The 21680-nt window shown below is 33.8% G+C and overlaps 1 protein-coding gene and 1 long non-coding RNA gene across 4 annotated transcripts in view; one reads left to right on the top strand and one right to left on the bottom strand.

The window, feature by feature from the left end:
• The window catches only part of LOC123686021 (adenylate cyclase type 10-like), a 56983-nt gene extending 43064 nt beyond the window's left edge, over positions 1-13919 (bottom strand). For all 3 annotated transcript variants that reach the window (XM_045625956.1, XM_045625945.1, XM_045625937.1), the window contains exons 1-9: positions 13883-13919; positions 13801-13824; positions 13425-13664; positions 7906-8181; positions 5474-5688; positions 5341-5389; positions 3270-3377; positions 2035-2260; positions 1749-1945 (exon numbers count right to left, since the gene is read on the bottom strand). In XM_045625956.1, the coding sequence (XP_045481912.1) occupies positions 1749-1945; positions 2035-2260; positions 3270-3377; positions 5341-5389; positions 5474-5688; positions 7906-8181; positions 13425-13664; positions 13801-13824; positions 13883-13907 (1360 nt within the window). In that variant the 5' untranslated portion in view covers positions 13908-13919. The remainder of the gene's footprint in view (positions 1-1748; positions 1946-2034; positions 2261-3269; positions 3378-5340; positions 5390-5473; positions 5689-7905; positions 8182-13424; positions 13665-13800; positions 13825-13882) is intronic.
• Positions 13920-17271: 3352 nt separating this feature from the next.
• Positions 17272-17892, top strand: LOC123686030. The gene is made up of 2 exons (XR_006748390.1): positions 17272-17649; positions 17743-17892. It is a non-coding gene; the product is annotated as an uncharacterized LOC123686030 (long non-coding RNA).
• The last annotated feature ends 3788 nt before the right edge of the window (positions 17893-21680 follow it).

A 21680-nucleotide genomic window follows, 5' to 3' on the forward strand; every position in this document is an offset into this window, starting at 1 on the left:
TTTGACATGAATCGAGCGGAAAATATCAGTGCTACGATACTTCACTCAATTCGCGAGTGTATTCACAAAGAACGCATTTCTTATGTCCCATAGTGAAGCAACGGTTCATATCAACTCAAAATATAATGAGATGAATTCCTAAATATATCAGAAATTCAGAAAACAAACTCCAAGCAAGCCAAACGACGTGAAACAGCGGATGTCACTAGGAGAGCAATAGTTGCCCAACCTTGGATTTCAGCAGGTAGATACAGAAAAAAAAATTCTGCATACTATAAATTCGTAAAATTAGAGAAAATATCGGATTCCGAATATTCAAATATGAATATTTAATTGAGAATCACTCAAATAAAGATATATCAATCAATATAATATACATTAATAATGATATAGTAATATTGTGGATTTGAAAATATGAGCGACAACGTAATTTAACTATGTTGGGGAAATGTAAAAATTGGGTAGGTAGTTAGGTACCTATACTTCCTCTATCTATATTTATTACTCTATGTCTTTACCCAAAGCAATTTTCTAATTAGGGTGGACTTCGCATAACTGTCTCATTGCCAAATCCAAGACGATAAAGACCTTTCATTCAGGGCCAAGTCAGATAAAACACTAAGGCCCAGTTTCACCAAATGCTTTAATCTTGACTTAGCTCTTAAGTGAGGCTTTAGATCACGATTAATGTAATGTAGCGTTACACCACACTCCAAAGCGCCATTTAATCGACCAATCGCGATTTAGCACTAATCGGCCATTTTTGGAGGATTATAACCTTTCAAGCTGAGATTAATAATTATTTATCACTATGGAACTCTTGTCTATGTAATTATTTTTCCGGAAATTTCTAATTTTTGGGTCAATTTTATCAAAATATGACTATATGTATAGGCTCAATATTTCCCATTTAAAATATACATAAACTTTGTTTTTGTGTTTTATGAAATTTATTGCAAAGAATAATTTATTGATATGTTTGATTGAAATATCATTTCAGAAGCAACTTGTTAATAAAAATAAATAAGTTAATAAAATTACTTACATAGTTTTTTTCCCAAATTGTGTGGTTTTGTGAAATGGGATAATTTCTTTTTAACTTCTGCAAGTTTCCGACATTTCGAAGCACATCACTCGACATTTTCGGCAAAAATTAACTTTGTTTTTTGTTTACAAGATGACAAATGTTTTGAAATGTTATGAGTTATGAATGAATGACACCTGACACCTAGCGCCAATGCAATGGTGGTCATCACTGCTAATACGATACAGAACACTATATAGCTTTTTGTTCACAATGTTGCCAAATGGTTTGACTATTTAATCGCGATTTGGTTAATCGCGATCATCTTCGGACGGGTTGATGCATGGTGAAACAGAAAACACTGTTAAGCCTGCTTTAGTAACAAGCGGAGTTTAATCAATCTGGGATCAAGTGCTGTTTGGTGAAACTGGGCCTAAGACGTTAAGAAGGTAATTATATGACGCTAAATTCAACGACAATTTTATCGAATAATTTGAAGAAGAAATCAAACAGATATGTGTAAAATAGTTCATAAAATATATTTCAATACAAAATGAAAATATTTCTTGAATTTTTTTCAAATATTATATTTGGAATGCTAAATGCAAAATATTTTATTGAAATAAAATGTTTCTATAGTGTTCACCCCCAAGTATATAATAGCTTTTCTCAATTTTTTTTTTGTTTTTCGGTATTGATCACGAAACTTAAATGAGTTACCAACCTGTGCCGATGCCAATGGTCACCGAAGTAACTTTAGGGTAGTCCTTCAGAATGTTCATAATTTCAAATGAACAATTCAATGCGGAACGTTGTTGCATCACATGTGCAGCGCCCTTCAATCCAAAAGTAACATTTATCATTGTCACATTTTCCAAGATCGAAACGTAATTTATGTAAGCTTTATATTGCGATGAAAATCTGAAAAGTTTTTTACTCTCATATAGTAATCATCACATAGAGAAATATGAGCTTGATCCATCTGTAATCAATATTTTTGATTCACTTACCTATGCACAATCTTCAATATTTCCACCGTTGCTTTCCACTTCTTCAGATACTTAGCAATGGATGTACCAACCATTATTGTTATCACCGTAATTTCCCTCAGTTCAAGCATATTTTCTATGGGTTCATCAGCTAGCAAACCATCTTTTATACCCTCCTGAAAAAACTTCATAAGTTCTCCTAAAAATACCTCACCGTTTTCCATGACTTCTTGTATCGATGGTCTCACTGAAATACGCAGGTAACTTGAATAATAATAATAAGTTTTTTATACATATTCCTTCTCAGAAAATAAGTAACAAGTTCTTGTGGTTTACGATGAAGAAATATGAAAATTATTTCAAGTTCGAAAATAAAATCATTATCACTTTCTAGAGGCTGTGCCTTGTTGTGATCTGTTCTTTCCATCCCTTACTACTTTCTTCAGGTATTCAAAAAAAAGCACCACATCTTTAAAATACAATTCCTCTATACAGGGTGAGCTCCAGCCGATGGTACCCTGGTCTTTTACGGAGAACAAAACGTATGATTTTGTTAAAAATTTAGATTCTTGAGGAAGGAACCTAGGAACTACTGCCCTATCGATCTAAAATATTTCAGCAGCTTATATGCTGCTTATATCAAAAATAATATCAATTTCGATATTTCAAATACAACATCCTGTATATTATTACTTTCTTTCGTCTTTCTTATCAATCCTGTGGTTGATACAAAATGATTGGAACCATTAGTATAAAATCCCCCTTACGAACCAATGTTTTGCTCTTTTTGCATTTTTTTCTAATTTTGCATAGCAGCTGAAATATTGAGGATGGTACTTTTTCAAATCGACACACTTCATATTCATGCAGAATTTATTGTTGATTTCATCGCCAGAATCATAGAATTTTCAGTCTAAATATCGAAAAAAACCTTATACTCGTATATATTGCAGTGATAACAGATCCGGCAAATATAAATTTTGGGTGTAGCTATTAATTAATAATCACTAAAACCATAGAAAATTCAAGCAGAATATCGACAAAAATTGGCGAATATTTCCATAACAATAAATCCTAAAAGTTGGAAATTTTGTTCACTGGAATGAACACTAATCAGGTCAGGATAATAATTTTTCAGAATTTTTAACAAGCACATTGAAATACTAGGTGACATAATTTGAAATATTGGAGCTCAAAAATTGTTTGAAGGATAAAATGAAATATTTTTCATATTGTATTACAATGCACATACTTACGACAAAATTCATTATTAAGACTGTCTTGTCTGGTCATACTTGTATTGACAGTATTTATTGTAATGAAACTTGGATTCACCATTTCCAAATAGTGGGCTGAACTATCGTCTGCAAAAAAAATTCTGTTTAGTATACGTCTAATATAAGTTGTAATATAAAGAGAACCATTATTTTTGCATGAGAAACAAGGCTTTATTAACATTGTTAGAATGATCCGATTTAGGTCAAATATGCGCGCCGTGTATTTTAATAACTTGACATTTAGAAGGTAACATCATTATGTCTCTATCATAGAAGCCCTTGTCTCTACTGGCAAAAAATTGAGAGAGTCGATTTTCACAATCCTCAATAGAACTGAAATTTTCACCACCAAAATTGTTCGCCATGAACAGGAACAGATGGTCATCATTTGGTTCCAGGTCCGGACTATAAGGTGGATGCATAAAAACCACCCACCAAGCTCCCGAAGCTTCTGGCGAGTCACTATCTCTCCGACCTTTTTTTTTGTTTAAGGTCTAGAATTTACATTCCCTACACCTCTAATTTAATTTCTCCTATTTTCTTCTGTTGTCTGATCGGGAGACTTTCCTCCCTAATTCATGTCACTTTTTTCAGCTATTTAGTTCTTTGAAAAAGGTATTTCCTCTTATCTGTCCTTCTTATCTTGATTTGTAGTATATTTCTTAATTCCTTATTCTCGTGCTCTTTCAGCGTCTCTATTGTCTTCTTTCTTTGTTTGTTGACTATTTCCTCAATAGTTTCAATTTTCAGTTCTTCTCTGATTTGTTGGTTGGTTTTATACCATGGGACGCCAACCGCTGTTCCGATTACTGAATTTAGCGTACTTAGCAACTGATCCTTATTATTATCTTTCGTATTGTACCAGGTAACTCCTGCATACTTGGTATTAGCACTATTTTTATTATCTTCAGCTTGTTTTCTAAAGAAAGTTCACATTTGGGTTTGAGCAGCGGGTACAGTCTCCCGTGCAATTGCCTTGCTTTTTTCTGTTTTCTTCTATATGTTTGTTAAAATTCATTCTTTCATCCAGTATAACTCCCAGATATTTCATTTCCTTTTTCCATTATATCGTCTGGTTTTCTATTTTGATGTTTCCTACTTTCTCTTTCTTTACTGTTGTTCCTCCGAAGTAGATTGCAACTGTTTTCGATGTATTCACTTTGAATCTCCATTTCTTGAAGTATTCCATCAGTTTATCTAGGTCTATCTGTAACTGCCTAGTGATTGTTTTCCGCATTCTACTATGATAGTATATGACAGTGTCATCTGCAAACTGGGCTTCTTGCATCTATTCATTTTCGGTATGTCTGCCATGTATAAGTTGAACAGCAGCGGTCCTATCACGGATACTTGGGGAACTCCTATTTCTCTGATCGTTGACCTGGTACTATCTGTATTCACCCTAAATTTTCTATTTGCCAGGTACGATTGTATTAATCTCGTAAGTTTCATTGGAAATTTCACCAACTTCGTTTTGTATATCAGACCTCGATGCCACATTTTATCGAATGTATTTTCTATATCCAAGAATATTACACCGGTATAACTGAGTCAAATAATCACAAAACTGTCCGAAAAGTTTTTGTAGTACGAAATCTCATTTTTTTGATGCCATCTAGCTGGACCCAATCGGACTTATTTAACGCGAGATACAGATAAATAAAGCCATCTATTGGAAAAATAATGGATTTCTTTTCACTACACCTAATATTTAGAAATCATAAAAGAGGTATAATTTCTATATTTTCATCGTGAAGATTGCAGAGCAATCTCAATATACATATAAAATAAACTAATGATCTAAATTTCTCACGAATTATATTACTCCACGCTTGAAGAAATTTCAAAAATCCCTTTAAGCATTTTCAAATGATCAATTAATTCTCCCATTATTTGACACAATGTATATCAATTTTATAAAGCCAGCAGAAAAGGAAATTTCCATTATTGTTCTATTTAGATTTTTTACGTCGTCACTCTACTACCCCTGACATAACGATTCTATTATGCGATATGTATATAACCATCAATAAAATCACTTAATGCTTACGATATTCATTTCTTCGAACCTGTTTCCAAAGTTTTGTCAGACCAACAACCTGAAAATAGAAAAATGTCAAAAAAATAAAAAAAAACTCAGACAAAAAAAATAAAAAAAATATGTTCTTAGAATTGTGTCAAACCTGATAGTATGGAACATCGCCCAGTGGCTCTAAACTGTATTCAAATGTATGAATGAATTGCATCGCGCTAGGTGATACAATAATATTATTTACTGTCACAGCCTTCCTCGTCTTTCTCACTTCTTCATAAACAGTTCCAAAAAGAATGAACTTGGTGAACTCGTCGTTGCCGAGGAAGCTGAAATACATAGGACCGGCAGTAACAGCGAAATCCACTAAAAGAATAAAATTGTATGATTGTCTAAGTGTAAGTATACAGAGTGATTCACCACGATGGACTATTAGACATTCATGAAAAACTTATCATCATTTTGTGCTGAAAATTTGCATATGAGGGTAAAAGGCTACTACTTTCTTATTTCAAATGGCACCACCAGTATATGTAATATTGCATCGTTAGATAGCTTAATTGATGGCAATAAGCCTTTACTTGAGTATAAACTCAATTGTTCATCTGTCCCATATAGGTACGTATAAAAAATAAATTTTATACATCCACGCGCAAATGTTCAAATAATATGTACGTATAGATGAAATAATAATTTCAAGCCTGATTCTAACTTTCGAGATCATTTCATCATAAAACCATAAAAAATTGAAAGAAAATATCGACAAATTTTACTTTATCATGATCGATTGAAATTCAGTGTGTGTGAAATTACCACCGGAATTTTCATGCCCAATTTCACCAGAACCATATAGGTAGGTACGTTTAATGAAGGAATCTTATAAATTAAAATCCCCAGTGCACATTTTCACCTTTGACTGAAGCTGAGTTCAAACTAGAGATTCACAGCTTGACTTGATATTCAAGCTACTTGACTTGATATCAAGTCCAGTTCTAGTCAAGTAGTAGTTTTCAACGTCAAGTCAAGTAGGTATTTGTTTATGAACTATTTGAAAGATTAACTACATTCCATCAAACTACCTAATTTTCAGTAATTTTGTTATGTAGTGTGCACATCAATAAAAAAATGATTAAATGAAAAGGAACCTTGCAAAAAACACTTCAAAAACAACTAAATAAGGGGATTCCTCGAGCGCCGAGAAACTGAAGCATTCGCCAGTGTAACTATATTAATAGTGTAAGGAATCTATCGATTCCCTCGAAAATATTCGAGTTAAGCTAAATTTCGAACCAAAAGTGTAAAAACAGAAGAACGCGGTGTGAAAACTTGGAATGATCAAAGCCACACCCATAAGGGAACTGTAAAAAGGCTTTGCTAACGGTCGAATTGAAAACGGCCAGAATGCCCATTAAAATCGGCATTTCAGGGCGAAGAATTCAATTAAGTTCAGTCCAGTCTACAACTACAACATATGTGCAACACTTGCACCGACAACAAGAAGAGTAAAGATTTTCACATCTGTACCCGAGACCGGCAAAAAGCGAGCAAAAAAGTACCTGCGACCGAGACGCAACGACCCAAGTCTCCAGCGACCCTTAAAGAACGATTAGATCTAAATATCATCTTCTTCACACAGTTTTAGTGGGTTAGAGATAAATTAAATAAGTGTTTTTATTCCGTTCTTTCATTTCCCTAATTTATTCTTGGCCATGAACTACTTAAGTCACAGTATAAGGACCACATCCCACAATAGTTTTCTCACATTTTTCCGAAAACTATTGGTAGATTTTGGTAGTTTCAGAAATATCTTTCCGAACTTGGCAAAAATGGTCAAGGATTCCATATCAACGCCAGCATCTTCAGCTCCTGTTGAAAGACAATTTTCCAGAGCTACTCTTACAGTTACAAAAACCTGCAATAGGTTAGATGACAAATCTGTAAGATGATTCATGTGTCTTAGATCCTGGATGGAAAATTATGAAATCAAACTAAGCCTGGAGGTTTCTCAATATTAAGAAATTTTATTTTTTTATTATTCTTCATTTTGTTACGATTCATAGTGATTTAATTTAGGTATGTTTCTAGTTCAAAAAAATTTGATATTTTCGGTTCTTTTATACAATAAGTTTGATAAATAAAAGTGTTTTTTTGAAATTGCAAGGTTCCTTCTCATTTCAGTCATTTCATCATTTTTTATAGATGTGACACTACACAATAAAACTACTGAAAATAAGAAATAAATACTTGACTTGAGATTGAAAAACTAGCTTGAAAATCAAGCCAAGCCGTGAATCCCTACTTACCTATACGTAGGTTATACTACTTGTTCTTGATATCTCATGTAACATTTTTAGCAATTCTGTGCATAAAATTCTGTAAATTTTAGAATTTTAGATATTCTTTGTTCAATATATTTATTCATTGTGAAAATCAAAAACACACTATGAGACTGATAAAATGCATCACTGAAAATAAATTAAATGAAGCTGAATCTCAGTAGAGTTACTAAAATATCGTATGCGAAGAAAAGTATATTTTGGTACTTTCCGAATTTATCAAAACAAGAATAATTAAAAAATTCACCTCTCAATTTTTCTCCACTTTCCAGTATGAATTTTCCGTAATGCTTCCTTATAACTAAAGCACAATCTATGGCCATATGAACGTTTTGTGTTATGTAATTTTCCCTTGTGCATTTCCATATCACAACCAGAGCTGTCGGGGAAAATCTGATTATATCACCACCATTGGAGAGAATTTCCTGAACCATTGCCCCGAAAAATGAATTCAACTGATCGGTGAGCTTGAGTTTGAAATCGGCCTTCATCTTGATATGCCTCTCGATAAGACAATGCATTCCTGGAAAAAACCACAGCTTCAATTTAATTGTGACTATGAGGCATTAGGCCTCTAATACCACTACCCAGCTATTTTTTGAGCGTTCATTCTTCGAAAAGATATTATCATTTCGAGCGTCTAATATGGCGTTTGAGACATTGAATCTGGTTCAGCCGTTCAGCCGCAATAGCCCATCAAAGACTGTTGATTTTTACAAGCTCAGCTGAGAAGTTGACAAACCTGTACTTCCAACGCCTGAAGATCGAAAAAGGCTGCCCCGATTGAAAAATATCATAAGACCAAAGGTGGAGGAAATTTAATTACCAGACGATTAAATAAATTAGAACAGAAAGAAAAAATGAGGAAGTTGCTGATTATATACGCCAGGGCAATAAATTAAAGGATCAAAATAAAATTCGAAATTTTTAGCAGTTTTTCAAATGGCTGTATTTCCGACAACAATGGTCGTATCTCAATTTGAAAAAAAAACTTTTTGAAGCTTGAAGATTATAGTTTGATTTTCGAAAAAAAAATTTTTTTTCGTTCTCTACATCAATTTGAAAAGTTGATAAAAAAAAGGCTTTTCTGAGGCTTTTTGGATAATCAAGCGCCGAATTGAAAATATGAAGGAAATCATCAGCATTAAGTGTGCGTTTTACAGTTCAATATCAAACCAAAAATCCCAGAGAATTTCAATTCAATCCATGGAGCGGTATTTTTGTTTCATTCGATCCAATTTTCAAAAACTTAAAGGATCATGAGATCTCTGAACTATAAACATCAAGCTGCAAAAAGTTTTTTTTTCAATTTGAGATACGACCATTGTTATCGAAAATACAGCCATTTGAAAAACCGCTAGTACTAGTATATATCAAAGTATGCATTTACAACTAAAAAAAGAGTATTTACAATTAACAGGGAGTTTTTAAATGTGTCATACAATTATGAGGTGATTGTGGCAGCCGTCTTCATCTTTTGGCCAGTACCTCGTCTCAGTATGTCCTATAGACGAGAGTTTCATATTAAACTGATTATCAGGAATTGCTATACTACAAATTATAAATTCTTAATTGCAATGATTTACCGTATATCAGCAGTAACGGGTTCACCTTCTTTTAGAGGGTCCGGCTTGTTCAGGGAACTCTTTTCCATACTACAGTTTTAGATACTCCTCTTTTATTGTTGATCCTTCTGTCTCCAGATCATCTTCATCTTCGTCTAGTTATGCCCTTTGCAATGGGCTCAAATTGCTGAACACTGGTGCCCTATTTTTCGGCAAAAACACACATTATTGCAACTTGTTTTGCAGGCGCAGGAAATTGAGTTTAATGATGCCTCGGATGCTGGACAGGTTTGGAAAGGTATTAAACTATCTGGAGAAGATTTCTATCCCCCCACATCTGTACCTTCAAAAACGCCTTGAAGGAATGTTGATGAGCGACCAATTCAGTTGGGTACAACGACGCTAAGTTGAAAGTTGATATTTCACTTGGTTGAGAACTGCCTTTGTTGCCTGATGAGTGAAATTCTGCAGTGGATTTCGCTCCAGTATCAGCAACCTAGTCAGAAGTGGCTTTCTGGTCGAGGAAAATCGAGATAACACTCGAGTTTGGAAGAATTTAACCTTATCTCATCGGAAAAATGTGTCACAGCCGCTGAAGGCATACAGAAACAAGATGTGTTATTCCTTACAGCCAGAGGGGAGTCGGCGCCTGGCTGCTTGGCTCCTTTGTCCTTCAACCTTCCGACCAATTCTACACTATTGAGACATATTTTCTTTTTATAGAAGAGCAACAAACTTAATTATGTGACACGTAGTGCTCAACTAAGTACTAGAAAAAATATCTACAACAAGTGATTAAAGATTGTCCTCAAATATTTAACATAATTTGAGTTCTCAGTTCGGACTAAATTTTCTACGTTGGAATGCTTTATCGGAAATTTGACGCTACGAACTGTTTCGGTTTAAAATTCATACCTTGGAGCACTGGAGTAAACGAATAGAATAGCGCCTGAGTCACAATTAAATTCCCTACTTGTTCTTATGACTTTTTCAATCGGGGCAGTCCTTTTCAATCTACAGGCGTTAGAATTTGAGGGCTGTGAATATTCCTCACTTACCTAAGTTTGTAAAAATCACCAATCTTTGAGACCAATGATTGCGGCTGAACAGCTGTCGCTGAATTAAAAAAAAAATAAAAAAATAAAGAAGCGAAATTTTCTGTGGGATAAATACTTTTACAGTTATAAGGGAAATACTGAGATATGCAAAAATTTCGCGCTTTTTAGACTCTCAAATTGGGAACAACCTAAAAACCGTTACAAACTGAGATACCCGTTTTTCAGGGATTGAAATAATTTCCAGCTCTTGGGCGAGTTTTAGGGTCTAGACTCCTTTTTAGCATTAACTTTCCTTGGCTACTCTGGTGATCTCTCAAAATCAAGTAGGAATAAATCTACAGTATCGTCCCAAAATTTTACAGGTATGAGTAGACACACCAGGGTTTCTAGGTATCTTAGTGTTCAAGTCACAAATGCCACGATTGAGTTCATTAATTTCAAAATTGCAGATTCGACACAGGAAAATTGAATTTTGATGTTGAATAACAATTTTAAGGGTTCTGCAAAATTTTACGTGGATTCGAATGAAAAATTCAACAATAACATCGAAAAAATATCACCCAATATCTCAGTCACCACAAAACCAATGGGTTAAGATTTCGAGTGTAACACTGCCAGATGATCACTCTATCAGAACCATAGAAAATTCAAGAATATTTGAAAAAATATTCATTATTTCCGTAATCCCTAGAGAGAGGGTGCACCTACGATCACGGGCGTAGCCAGGGTGGGGGGGGTTTTGGGGGTTCAAACCCCGAAATGTTTAAGATGTCAAAATTTATTAAAACGAAACATGAAGTTAACAGGAGTATAAAGTCGTAAGTAGATAGTAATGAGATTCTTCATCAATTCTAAACATGCATTGAGGACTCCACAATTAAACGAATTTTATTCGATCTAATTCAGTATGTTTTCAAAATCTCGAAAATATTTTTTCAATGAAATATGTAAAAAGTGAATGAAATTATCACTCTCAGTTAAATTCATTTGTGATCTGAAATCTGAATTAAATTACCTCCACGTGATCCAGTCAATTTCTGCTCACATGTGCCCCTCAAGGGAAAGTTATGGGGAAGTTTTGATTTCTTCGATCGTATGTATTTTTTCTGGGTGCTGAATCCGAATCTGAAGTTTAGCACCAAAATTTCGTGACAGAACATTAAAAAAAATTCAAAAAATTTCATCTTCTGGCGTTGTCTTCCATCAAGCTTTTTGTCCGATAAACCTGGCTCAAACGATAGTTCAAAATTGGCGTATTATAAAGGGTGTTTTTTTTAGAGCTATAGAACTTTAAATTGCAATAAAACAACGATGGATTAATCGATTGACATGAATTTTATTTATCCGCAAGATAATCTTGTGGCATTACATTTTAAATATGATTTCTGGCGTATGACCGCCTCGGCTGGCTCGGATGTAGTCCAATCTGGACATCCAATTTTCGATGACTTTTTCCAACATTTGTGGCCGTATATCTGCAATAACACGGCGAATGTTGTCTTCCAAATGGTCAAGGGTTTGTGGCTTATCCGCATAGACCAATGACTTTACATAGCCCCACAGAAAGTAGTCTAGCGGCGTTAAATCACAAGATCTTGGAGGCTAATTCACAGGTCCAAAACGTGAAATTAGGCGGTCACCAAACGCGTCTTTCAATAAATCGTTTGTGGCACGAGCTGTGTGACATGTTGCGCCGTCTTGTTGGAACCACAGCTCCTGGACATCATGATTGTTCAATTCAGGAATGAAAAAGTTAGTAATCATGGCTCTATACCGATCACCATTGACTGTAACGTTCTGCCCATCATCGTTTTTGAAGAAGTACGGACCAATGATTCCACCAGCCCATAAAGCGCACCAAACAGTCAGTTTTTCTGGATGTAACGGTGTTTCGACATACAATTGAGGATTAGCTTCAGTCCAAATGTGGCAGTTTTGTTTGTTGACGTAGCCATTCAACCAGAATTGCTTCATCGCTAATGGACGCAGTGCGCGATACGTATTCCGCACAGAACCATTATTTTCGAAATAAAATTGCACTATTTGCAAGCTTTGTTCAGGCGTGAGTCTATTTATGATGAATTGCCAAACCAAACTGAGAATAAATCACTTGACAGCTGTTAAATCGGTCGCCATCGCGAACAGTAATGTCAACTGGAAGTTATATACCTCGAAAAAAAACACCCTATATCTATCTCTGCTAAAACCTAGTTGATGGGGAAGTTTCAATTTATTCCATTTATTTTCTTTGTTTCTGGGGTGCAGAATTTGAATCTGAGGTTTGCCACCAAAATTTCATGATAAAACATTGAAAATAATGCAAAAAATGTGAAAATTTTCATTTTCGCCGGTTTTTTGTATATAAACTTTCTACACCTAAATTTGAATTTGGGAACTCTGTTGTATAAATACAACGACGGTATTTTTTCCTAAACATATTCATAGGAATCGATGTAAATAAATAAACTAAATTTCAAAAAGTGAAAATGCTTTTTTTCTCAAAACATACTTGAGAAATGAAACTAGTGAAAATAGACTGAATGGGTTGGCTCTCATGAAGTTGATAGATTTAAAAAGAAAAACAGAAGACTTTTTTTATAATATGTAAATAAAATCAAATGTACTGGTTCTTTTCTGTTTTTTATATGGTTAAATATATATTTTATAATAAATATGATTATTGTTATGTCAAGCACTTTTATTCGCATTATTTTCTTGAACCAGTGGCATATACAGAGAACGAGTTTGATATTTTTGCTTTATCATGTACGTACAGGCACAATACGCACACTCATTTATTTCTATGAAAAAAATTCTTATTTCTCCCATGATCCTTTCTGTATACGCCTTTGTCTTAAAACCCCCCCCGAAACTGAAACCTGGCTACGCCCGTGCCTACGATATTTGATATCGAAACCGAAAAGAAGGCGATCTCGAAAATTTTTTTGTTAGATATTGCGTACTATAAATTTTAAAATAACTGAAAGTATAGTATTGTATCACATATTATGTGCTACAATTTTATACTTTCAGTTATTTTAAAAATGCGTTCGTTTATTGGAAATCGTAAAATGTCAATGTAAACTGGAAAACTTTGAACTCAATATTATTAATCGTTTCAAAAACCAATGGGTTTACCATACCTACAATCTTAGCATATAAAAGGCAACATTCTATTTCTCTGGGTGTATAATCATAAATGTCCATGAGCGCTTCATCAGGTAAAAAAGAAGCAAATATTTTAATATGCTTTTGTGATTTTGCAGCTCTCACATCTCCAATATTCTCCGAATCAGACTTTCTTCTATCCAATGCATCTCTCTCTGCAGTATTCTTGAAGAATCTCATGGACCAAATATACTCTTCTTCTGGCTTTATGCGCCCTACAACACGTAAATTCTAGAAACTCACTCGTAGATTAGAACTCATTGTTTGATGATCAAGATTAACCATCCGCAGTATTTGATTTCTCAACATAACACGTTTTCTGTAAACGTTATTATCATCTTGTGAACTTACATAAGCGCTTAGAGGAAAAGTCACCTGAAATCAGAGGATATTGAAAACCAAATTAATTATTTCAGTTTTAAAAAATATTTACTTTTTATAGATGATGTTAATGACATTACTATTGGCAATTTGTCAATAGAAACCACAGGGCAACAAAAAAAAATTTGGTGCCTGGGATTTTAGAGCTGATTTTAACTATGGTTGGGACGCTAAATTTGTACAGGGTGGGCAAATAAGCGAGGTAAGCGGCTATATCTCAGGATCCACCCATCGTAGAGACTTGAGGCATAGTATAAAGTATTCTTTATACTATGCTTGAGGTAAAAAATTGTACCACTAAAGTGAACAAGGGAACACACTAGAAATTGTTTTGAAGTTCATACCTCTACCGCAAGGGGGCGTAATAGCTACCGTCGAGTAGAAAATAGTAATTTACGTAACAAGTCCGGAAAATAGGGTTTTTTTGGACGAATAGACAAAATTCCAGGACGAGCGTAAGCGAGTCCTGGAAGTCTGTGAGTCCAAAAAAACCATTTTCGGGCGTGTTGCGTACAATATTTTTTCGGCAACCATGTAAAATAACACTATCGCTGCTGCTTTCCATATTTTATTGCGATTGCGATCAAAAAACATGCAAATTTTTGACAACTAATTTCATATGAACTGTCAGCCGTTATCTCGGTTGCTATGATTCTATGATTCTTTTCCGGCCTAGTCCGGGAAGTACGTACTTTCTGGACTAGGCGGGAAATGCTACTTTCTCAGAGAAAAAGCGTCCGGGAAGTGAGCACTTCCCGGACGGTTGCCGAAAAAGAATTTTACTCGAAAATGTTTCATATGAAGTTGAAGAAAAAATATCATCACAGTAATCCTTGGAAAATTCTCTATCTTTTTAAATTGTCACTTTCGATTTTACGACATCAAATAAGGGTAGGTGAAAGGCAGAAATCTGACTGATTGAAACGCCTGTAACTTCAGTTTGGCTCAACATTTTTGAGCAAATTAGATCTTGTGTGAAAGATAATATCTTGTTGAATGAGGACAAGATATTCTCATGATGAATTTGTTTTTGCTGCTTTCGATAGGGGACGCTAAGTCAGAAGTTCATTGTTTTGTTCATTTAACTCCGAAATTTCAAATGTAATGATAGGATTTTTTAACTGAAACAGAAATTCCATCAAATTTGCATGAAAAAACCTGAAGGTCGCAACGCGATAATTTCAGGCGTTCTGAAGTTATGGCCGAAAGAAGATATTCTTCAACTGATGCACTGCGAAAAATCAAATTGTGTCTTTAGTTTAGGTTCTGACAGAAACAGAAATCCCATCAAATTTATATGAAAAAACCAAAAGGTCGCAAAGCGATAGCTTCAGGCGTTCTGGAGTTATGGCCGAAAAAAGACACAATATAGTTTTTCACTGCATCAGATGAAGAAAATCTTTTTTCGGCCATAAGTCCAGAACGTCTGAAGCTATCGCTTTGCGACCTTTTGGTTTTTTCATGCAAATTTGATGGAATTTCTGTTTCTGTTAAGAAAATCTTATCATTACATTTGAAATTTCGGAGTTAAATGAACAAAACAATGAACTTCTGACTTTTAGCGCCCCCTATCGAAAGCAGCAAAAACAAATTCATCATGAGAATATCTTGTCCTCAACCAACAAGATATTATCTTTCAGACAAGATCTAATTTGCTCAAAAATGTTGAGCCAAACTGAAGTTACAGGCGTTTCAATCAGTCAGATTTCTGCCTTTCACCTACCCTTATTTGATGTCGTAAAATCGAAAGTGACAATTTAAAAAGATAGAGAATTTTCCAAGGATTACTGTGATGATATTTTTTCTTCAACTTCAAATGAAACATTTTCGAGTAAAATTCATTTTTCTACTCGACGGTAGCTATTACGCCCCCTTGCGGTAGAGGTATGAACTTCAAAACAATTTCCAGTGTGTTCTCTTGTTCACTTTAGTGGTAAAATTTTTTAACGCAAGTCTCTACGATGAGTGGATCCTGAGATATAGCCGCTTACCTCGCTTATTTGCCCACCCTGTACATGCTATCCGTTTTTCTCTGTAAGCTCTACTTTTTTAGGTACATCAACTCATCTACCAATGTGGGTTTCCTTCAGTATATTCGTTTAAAAGAGTTCCAAAATTATTATATATATTTTTTCTCTTAGGTACTCACCAGAGTTAGGGCATTAAAAGGGTCAGTTCAGTACCTGATAGGCAATGGTTCCACTATTTATAGATTTACCTGGAATTTACTGAATAACAGACTGACAATAAAACCAATGTACCTAACATTAACGAATATATTAGTTAATGTTAGGTACATTGGTTTTATTGATTACTTACGTAATAAATCAAAGATACCTACAGCGTAAAAAGACATAAGGTAAATAGACACACATTTCGTTTTATTCGATCTGACTTTTCTCCAAAAGCAGGCACGTAAATTATTATTATTATGAATTTATTGTAGGTAAAATGATTTTTTTACCGTTCCTACTTTTTTATGAAATGTGATATTTTATTTTATATTTTTATGCTTTAGTATAAATAAACTTAATGTTTTTTTGGAATTTTTTGCTTTATTTAAGTCTTTTTTTGACATATTTCCCAGCAAACCATGTTGTTATATGCGCCTTCCCGTTACATAACATCCCTAAGAAATGAGGTATATACCTGATACATCTCAAAACTAATGTATCTGATACATAACATTTCATATATCCATGAAATTATTTGACTTATTCATATATCATATATGTAACATTGTTATATTACTGAAGTTACGTATATGATACATCTTCCAGCATCCCTAAAAACAATATAACTCTGATATCTACTAGTGTGTAATATAGTTACATATCATATATGTAACATTCGCAATATATATTTTACATTGCTAATATTATGTAAAAGCTATGTAAATATAGCATATTCATGATATATTACTCAGATCTATACAAGTACTCTTATAATACATAACCTTTATTAAAGTTGAACTGTTAAGAGATTTTTGCCAGGACTAGTGCAGTGAAAAGTGATATGCATTTTCTAACTTTTGATTGTTAGTTATAAGTGATGAACTATAATAATAATAATATTCATTATTCTTTGATTTTTCATCAATTCCGGATTACTTTCATCGTGGAAATATGTGAGATAAGAAGTGAAAAACTGTAATAATAATATTCAACATTCGATGATTTTTCACCAATTCCAGATTAGTTTCATAGTGAAAATATGTGAGGTAAGTGAATATAAGTATACTTCGACAACGTAACTACATTTAGATATATAAATGCTGTTGTATGTGCCTTTCATTTTGCTTTTGTACTTGCATGCCTGTTAATAGCATAGGTATATTTGCTGCATGTTTTTGTGGATCGTTAATGGAATGTGTGCATGGTTTCTGTCTTCTTCATTCAAATTATATGCATTTTGATATTTTTCCTTTTTATGGAAATTTGCATTTGGGTGTATATAGTTCTGAAGTAATACCACAATTGTTTTATCATCTAAATAAGAAGTATCTGAATAGTGCGCTAGTTTTTACTACTTAGACTATTTTTCTGCTATACTTTATTTATGTTTGTGATGTATATACCTATGTTATTCTCTGCTATTCGTGAAATTAAAACATCTAGATTTCATATATGCACAATACACTTTTCTTCCATCATTATTAATGACCAATGTCAGATCACATAAAGATGCTTTTTGAGAAATAGATTCTGATAAGTTTAATCAAATGTTTTAGTATGATATAAATAATTTTGCTGTTTCAAAGTGAGGAATCACCTCCTGAAGTTTACTCATGTATTCAAAACTTTCATAACTTTATATTATGTAAGAAATTTGTTATTTATCCAATCAGGAAACCTCGTTACTGAGAATTTTAATTGTAAATACCATTTTTTAATAACATTCCAATATGTTTAGGTTTTGCATCTCAATCTTTTATCCAATGTGCAGACTTTGAGAAGATAGATATCAGCCGAGTGGATAAGGCTGGCCACATTGAGGATCAAGAGACAAAAATAAGTTTTGGTTGATGTAGGTACTTTGATTACATTAAAAATTTTCAATAATTCTATGATCTTTCATTTAACAAACACCCAATTGTTAAATTATTAAATCCTGTTTTACTATTCATAAATTATTTGTAATATTTCAAATGTGGTGCATACCAAACGTAGGAATCTGGTTTTTGTTGAATTTTCTAGGTTCAAAATAATAATATTGTTGACTAAAAAATATCTTTTTAGCAAAAAATGAAAGATGGAGTTCAAATATATATTTTTGGAATGCACCTTAATTCATAAGTATCTCTTTTCATGTAATTTATAAGTGATATATCTCTTATTAATTGATGTTGGCTAGATACCAGCAGTTTTAGTTTCAATTGATATTGTGTATCATTTGTTATATTTTAGTTTGGAAGGTATTGAAAAAAATTCCAACAAATTCACTAAAACATAATTTGTGTGGTGTCGGCATATTTAGATTTTTTATATGTAGTTTGATTAGTTTTTCCTCCAGAAAGAATTGTACAGGTATGTATTGTTTTTGAATTGCATAGAGAATTTACTTCTGAGTACCTATATGTAATATAAACATTCAGATAACTATTACATTTTTCTTATGTCTCTTGTTTGTAGCAGATATATTTCTTTTGGTTATATCACATAGAACGGATAAATTTTTTTATATTGCATGGTGAACTTTTTACTGAGTATATATTATGTAATATAACCATATATAGGTTGGCCCAGTTCTTGTAGAGTAACTTGGTGTATTCACTTTTAGGATGAAAGCGTCATAGTCACTTTATAGGTCAATAAATTCACAAAAACATAAGGAGGTTATTGACATCAGGTTGTTCAAAATTAAAGATTTTATTGATAAATCTGGTAACTTGAACAACCTCGATATGACTTCCTTATTATGAAATTACGACCCATATTCATATTATGTTTTCATCTTAAAAACTGAAAACTCTCACAACTGTTATTCTACAAAAAACTGAGCCAGCCTGTATATATTTATATTACATAAAAAGGATGTACCATAAATATTACAGATGTAATATACCAGCGATGTATCATGTATGTTACATGAAATGTAACAGCTACGTATATGATACATAAAGGATGTACCATAAATATTACAGATGTAATATACCAGCGATGTATCATGTATGTTACATGATCTGTACATGATACATGGCAATTTTGTTACATGTTATGTAACGGAAGGCGGACATAGAGCGGTCGTTGAGCGGTACTAGAAAGGCGCGTGTATGTTACATTGTTATGTAACATAGATCGTTGTAATATATATGTTATGTCTATGATACGTATTTATGTTTGCTGGGTTACCTATATGTATTTGTTCAGTTTTGCTGTTGTATTTCATTCAAAAATCTAAAAAAAAATCGGTATTATATATTAATATTATACATATATTATATATTAAAATATTTCAATGTTCTTCATTCACTAGAATTAATTTTTTTTTTGAGCACGATTACAAGACATTATCGAAGTAGGTGATGTTTTTTGTTGGGGGGGGGGCTTTGTTTGAGAATTTTTTCAGCAGGGCGCTAGAAAATTCTTTGCTTCAAGCGCCAAAATTGCTAGCGCCGGCCCTGCCTCCGTTACATATAAAGTTGGCCTTATTGAAGCAATTTGTAAAGGCTCTTGATGAGAATGGGTCATGTTTTGCTTATATAGGGGGTAAAGAATCAGTTGAGCACAGAAAAATGCGGGGATATTTGATGGCCCACAAATAAGACAATTAATTAAGAATCATGCCTTCATAAATTCAATGAATCAATTTGATTGAGAAGCTTGGACATCATTTGTTGCAGTTGTAGAAAATTTTCTAGGCAAACATAAATCTCAAAATTATGATGAAATGGTTAACAAGATGCTTAATAGTTTCATATCTTTAGTTTTCCAGAAAATTTAGGGGACATGAATGAGGAACAAGGTGAAAGATATCAACAAGATGTTAAAGTCATGGAGGACCGCTACCAAGGAAGATGGGACATGCACATGATGGCAGATTACTGCTGGTGTTTAAGAAGGGACTGTTTAAAAAAAACATTCAGAATGTCGCGGAAAAGGAGCTTTCGAAGTGATGAGTGACTATTTGATTTCTTCAATGTTTCTTTTGTTTGTGAGTACCACATAATATAGTATTTTGTAAAATTAAATATTATTCTTATCCTACACATTTCAAAGAAATTTAGTAGTTATGTTGTTAATTTTTTGTTCAAAAAAATATTACTTTCATGTTTTTGATTTACCATAGTCTAACGTGAATTTTTAAGAACATAACAAGTGTGTATTGGTATATTCCATATAGAAGAAAGGGTGGAAATGATAAAATTGATCTCAAAAAATAACGACTCTGCACGAACAACGGCGACTTTATTTAACGAAAGACATCCTGGAAAAAATGGAACCGCTGCTTACGTTGCGCAACTAGTTGCTAAATTTGACGCTACAGGTTCAGTTGGAAACAAAAAGAGGGTGCATGAAAGACACGAAGCGAGGTACGTGGTCTTAGGTCATGTAGCAATAGATCCTACCTTGAGTACTAGGAAATTGTCCGATGTTTCACGCACAACAATCATGGGAATCCTAAAACAACATAAATTCCATCCCTATAAGATACTATTGGTTCAGGAACTGAATGATGATCCTGATCGCCGACCCCAGTGAAGTGGTCAGTGAAATGATTAACGGTAATCAAACTACAATGTGCGATATCTGTTTTTCGGATCTTAACGGCATTGTAAAACGGCATAACTGTTGTTATTGGTGAGATGAAAATCCATAATTTCGTGAGATGCATACTCAGCGTCCCCAAAAAGTAAATGTTTGGGGGGGTATTTATCGAAATCACAATACGGCCTTTTTTATACCCGATAATCTCACTGGCCAAACTTATTTAGATCCATTGGAGAACGCTATTTATCCAGCCTTTATGCAAGTAGTGGAGAATACGGAAGACCATCAAACGATCATTTTCCAACCTCATTTCGTTCAACCAGTGCGTCAGTTCTTAGATGAAAATTTTTCTCACGCCTAGCATCAGATCATCCGATCTGGCTCCCCTGGACTTTTTTCTAGTGGGTCACCTAAAATCCAAGATTTACGCCACCTGGCCTGAGTCACTGGATGATTTGCGAACTCGGATCATTAATGAATGCCGTCAAATTACACTAGAAATCTTGAGTAACGTAAGTGAACGTTTTCAGCAAAACTTACATTATTGCATGCAAGTGAATGGTCCCCATTTCCAGCATTTATTAATCACGAAAGTAACTACTCTTTCACTATTCTATCTGTCATGTAGTAATCGATGAAAATTTTGGGATCCAGTTGCACTCGATTCTTCTTCTTCTTCTTCAACCTGCATTCGTCCACTCCTGGACATAGGTCTCTTTCAACCGCTTCCATGCCTCCCTATCCTGTGCTACGTTTATCCACCTCTTACCAGCAATCCTCCTAATATCATCCACCCACCGTTTTTGGGGGCGCCCAACACTTCTTTTGGTTTCTCTAGGTTGCACTCGATTAGATCTTCAAAATGAGGTATCGCAACACCCCCTCCCTATTCAAAATCAAGGGATTGTACTCACCTCCTTTAGGGGGTTGCATAATATATTTCGTCAAGAAAAACCAAACAAGGGTTTTCAATACCAGATAACAACCGGTATGTGATTAACTTCTCAATAATACTTTAGGATGGCGGCCTTCTCTTTTCTATTAGATTTTCAAATTCTACAATGCTCAAAATGTCAAATATTTGGTAGGGATTTCAGTTTATTCTTCAAACAATTTCAAAGGAATTGAAATCAAAATCAA

This window comes from Harmonia axyridis, chromosome 1 (assembly GCF_914767665.1).
Source record: "Harmonia axyridis chromosome 1, icHarAxyr1.1, whole genome shotgun sequence".
Classification (NCBI taxonomy): Eukaryota; Metazoa; Arthropoda; class Insecta; order Coleoptera; family Coccinellidae; genus Harmonia; species Harmonia axyridis.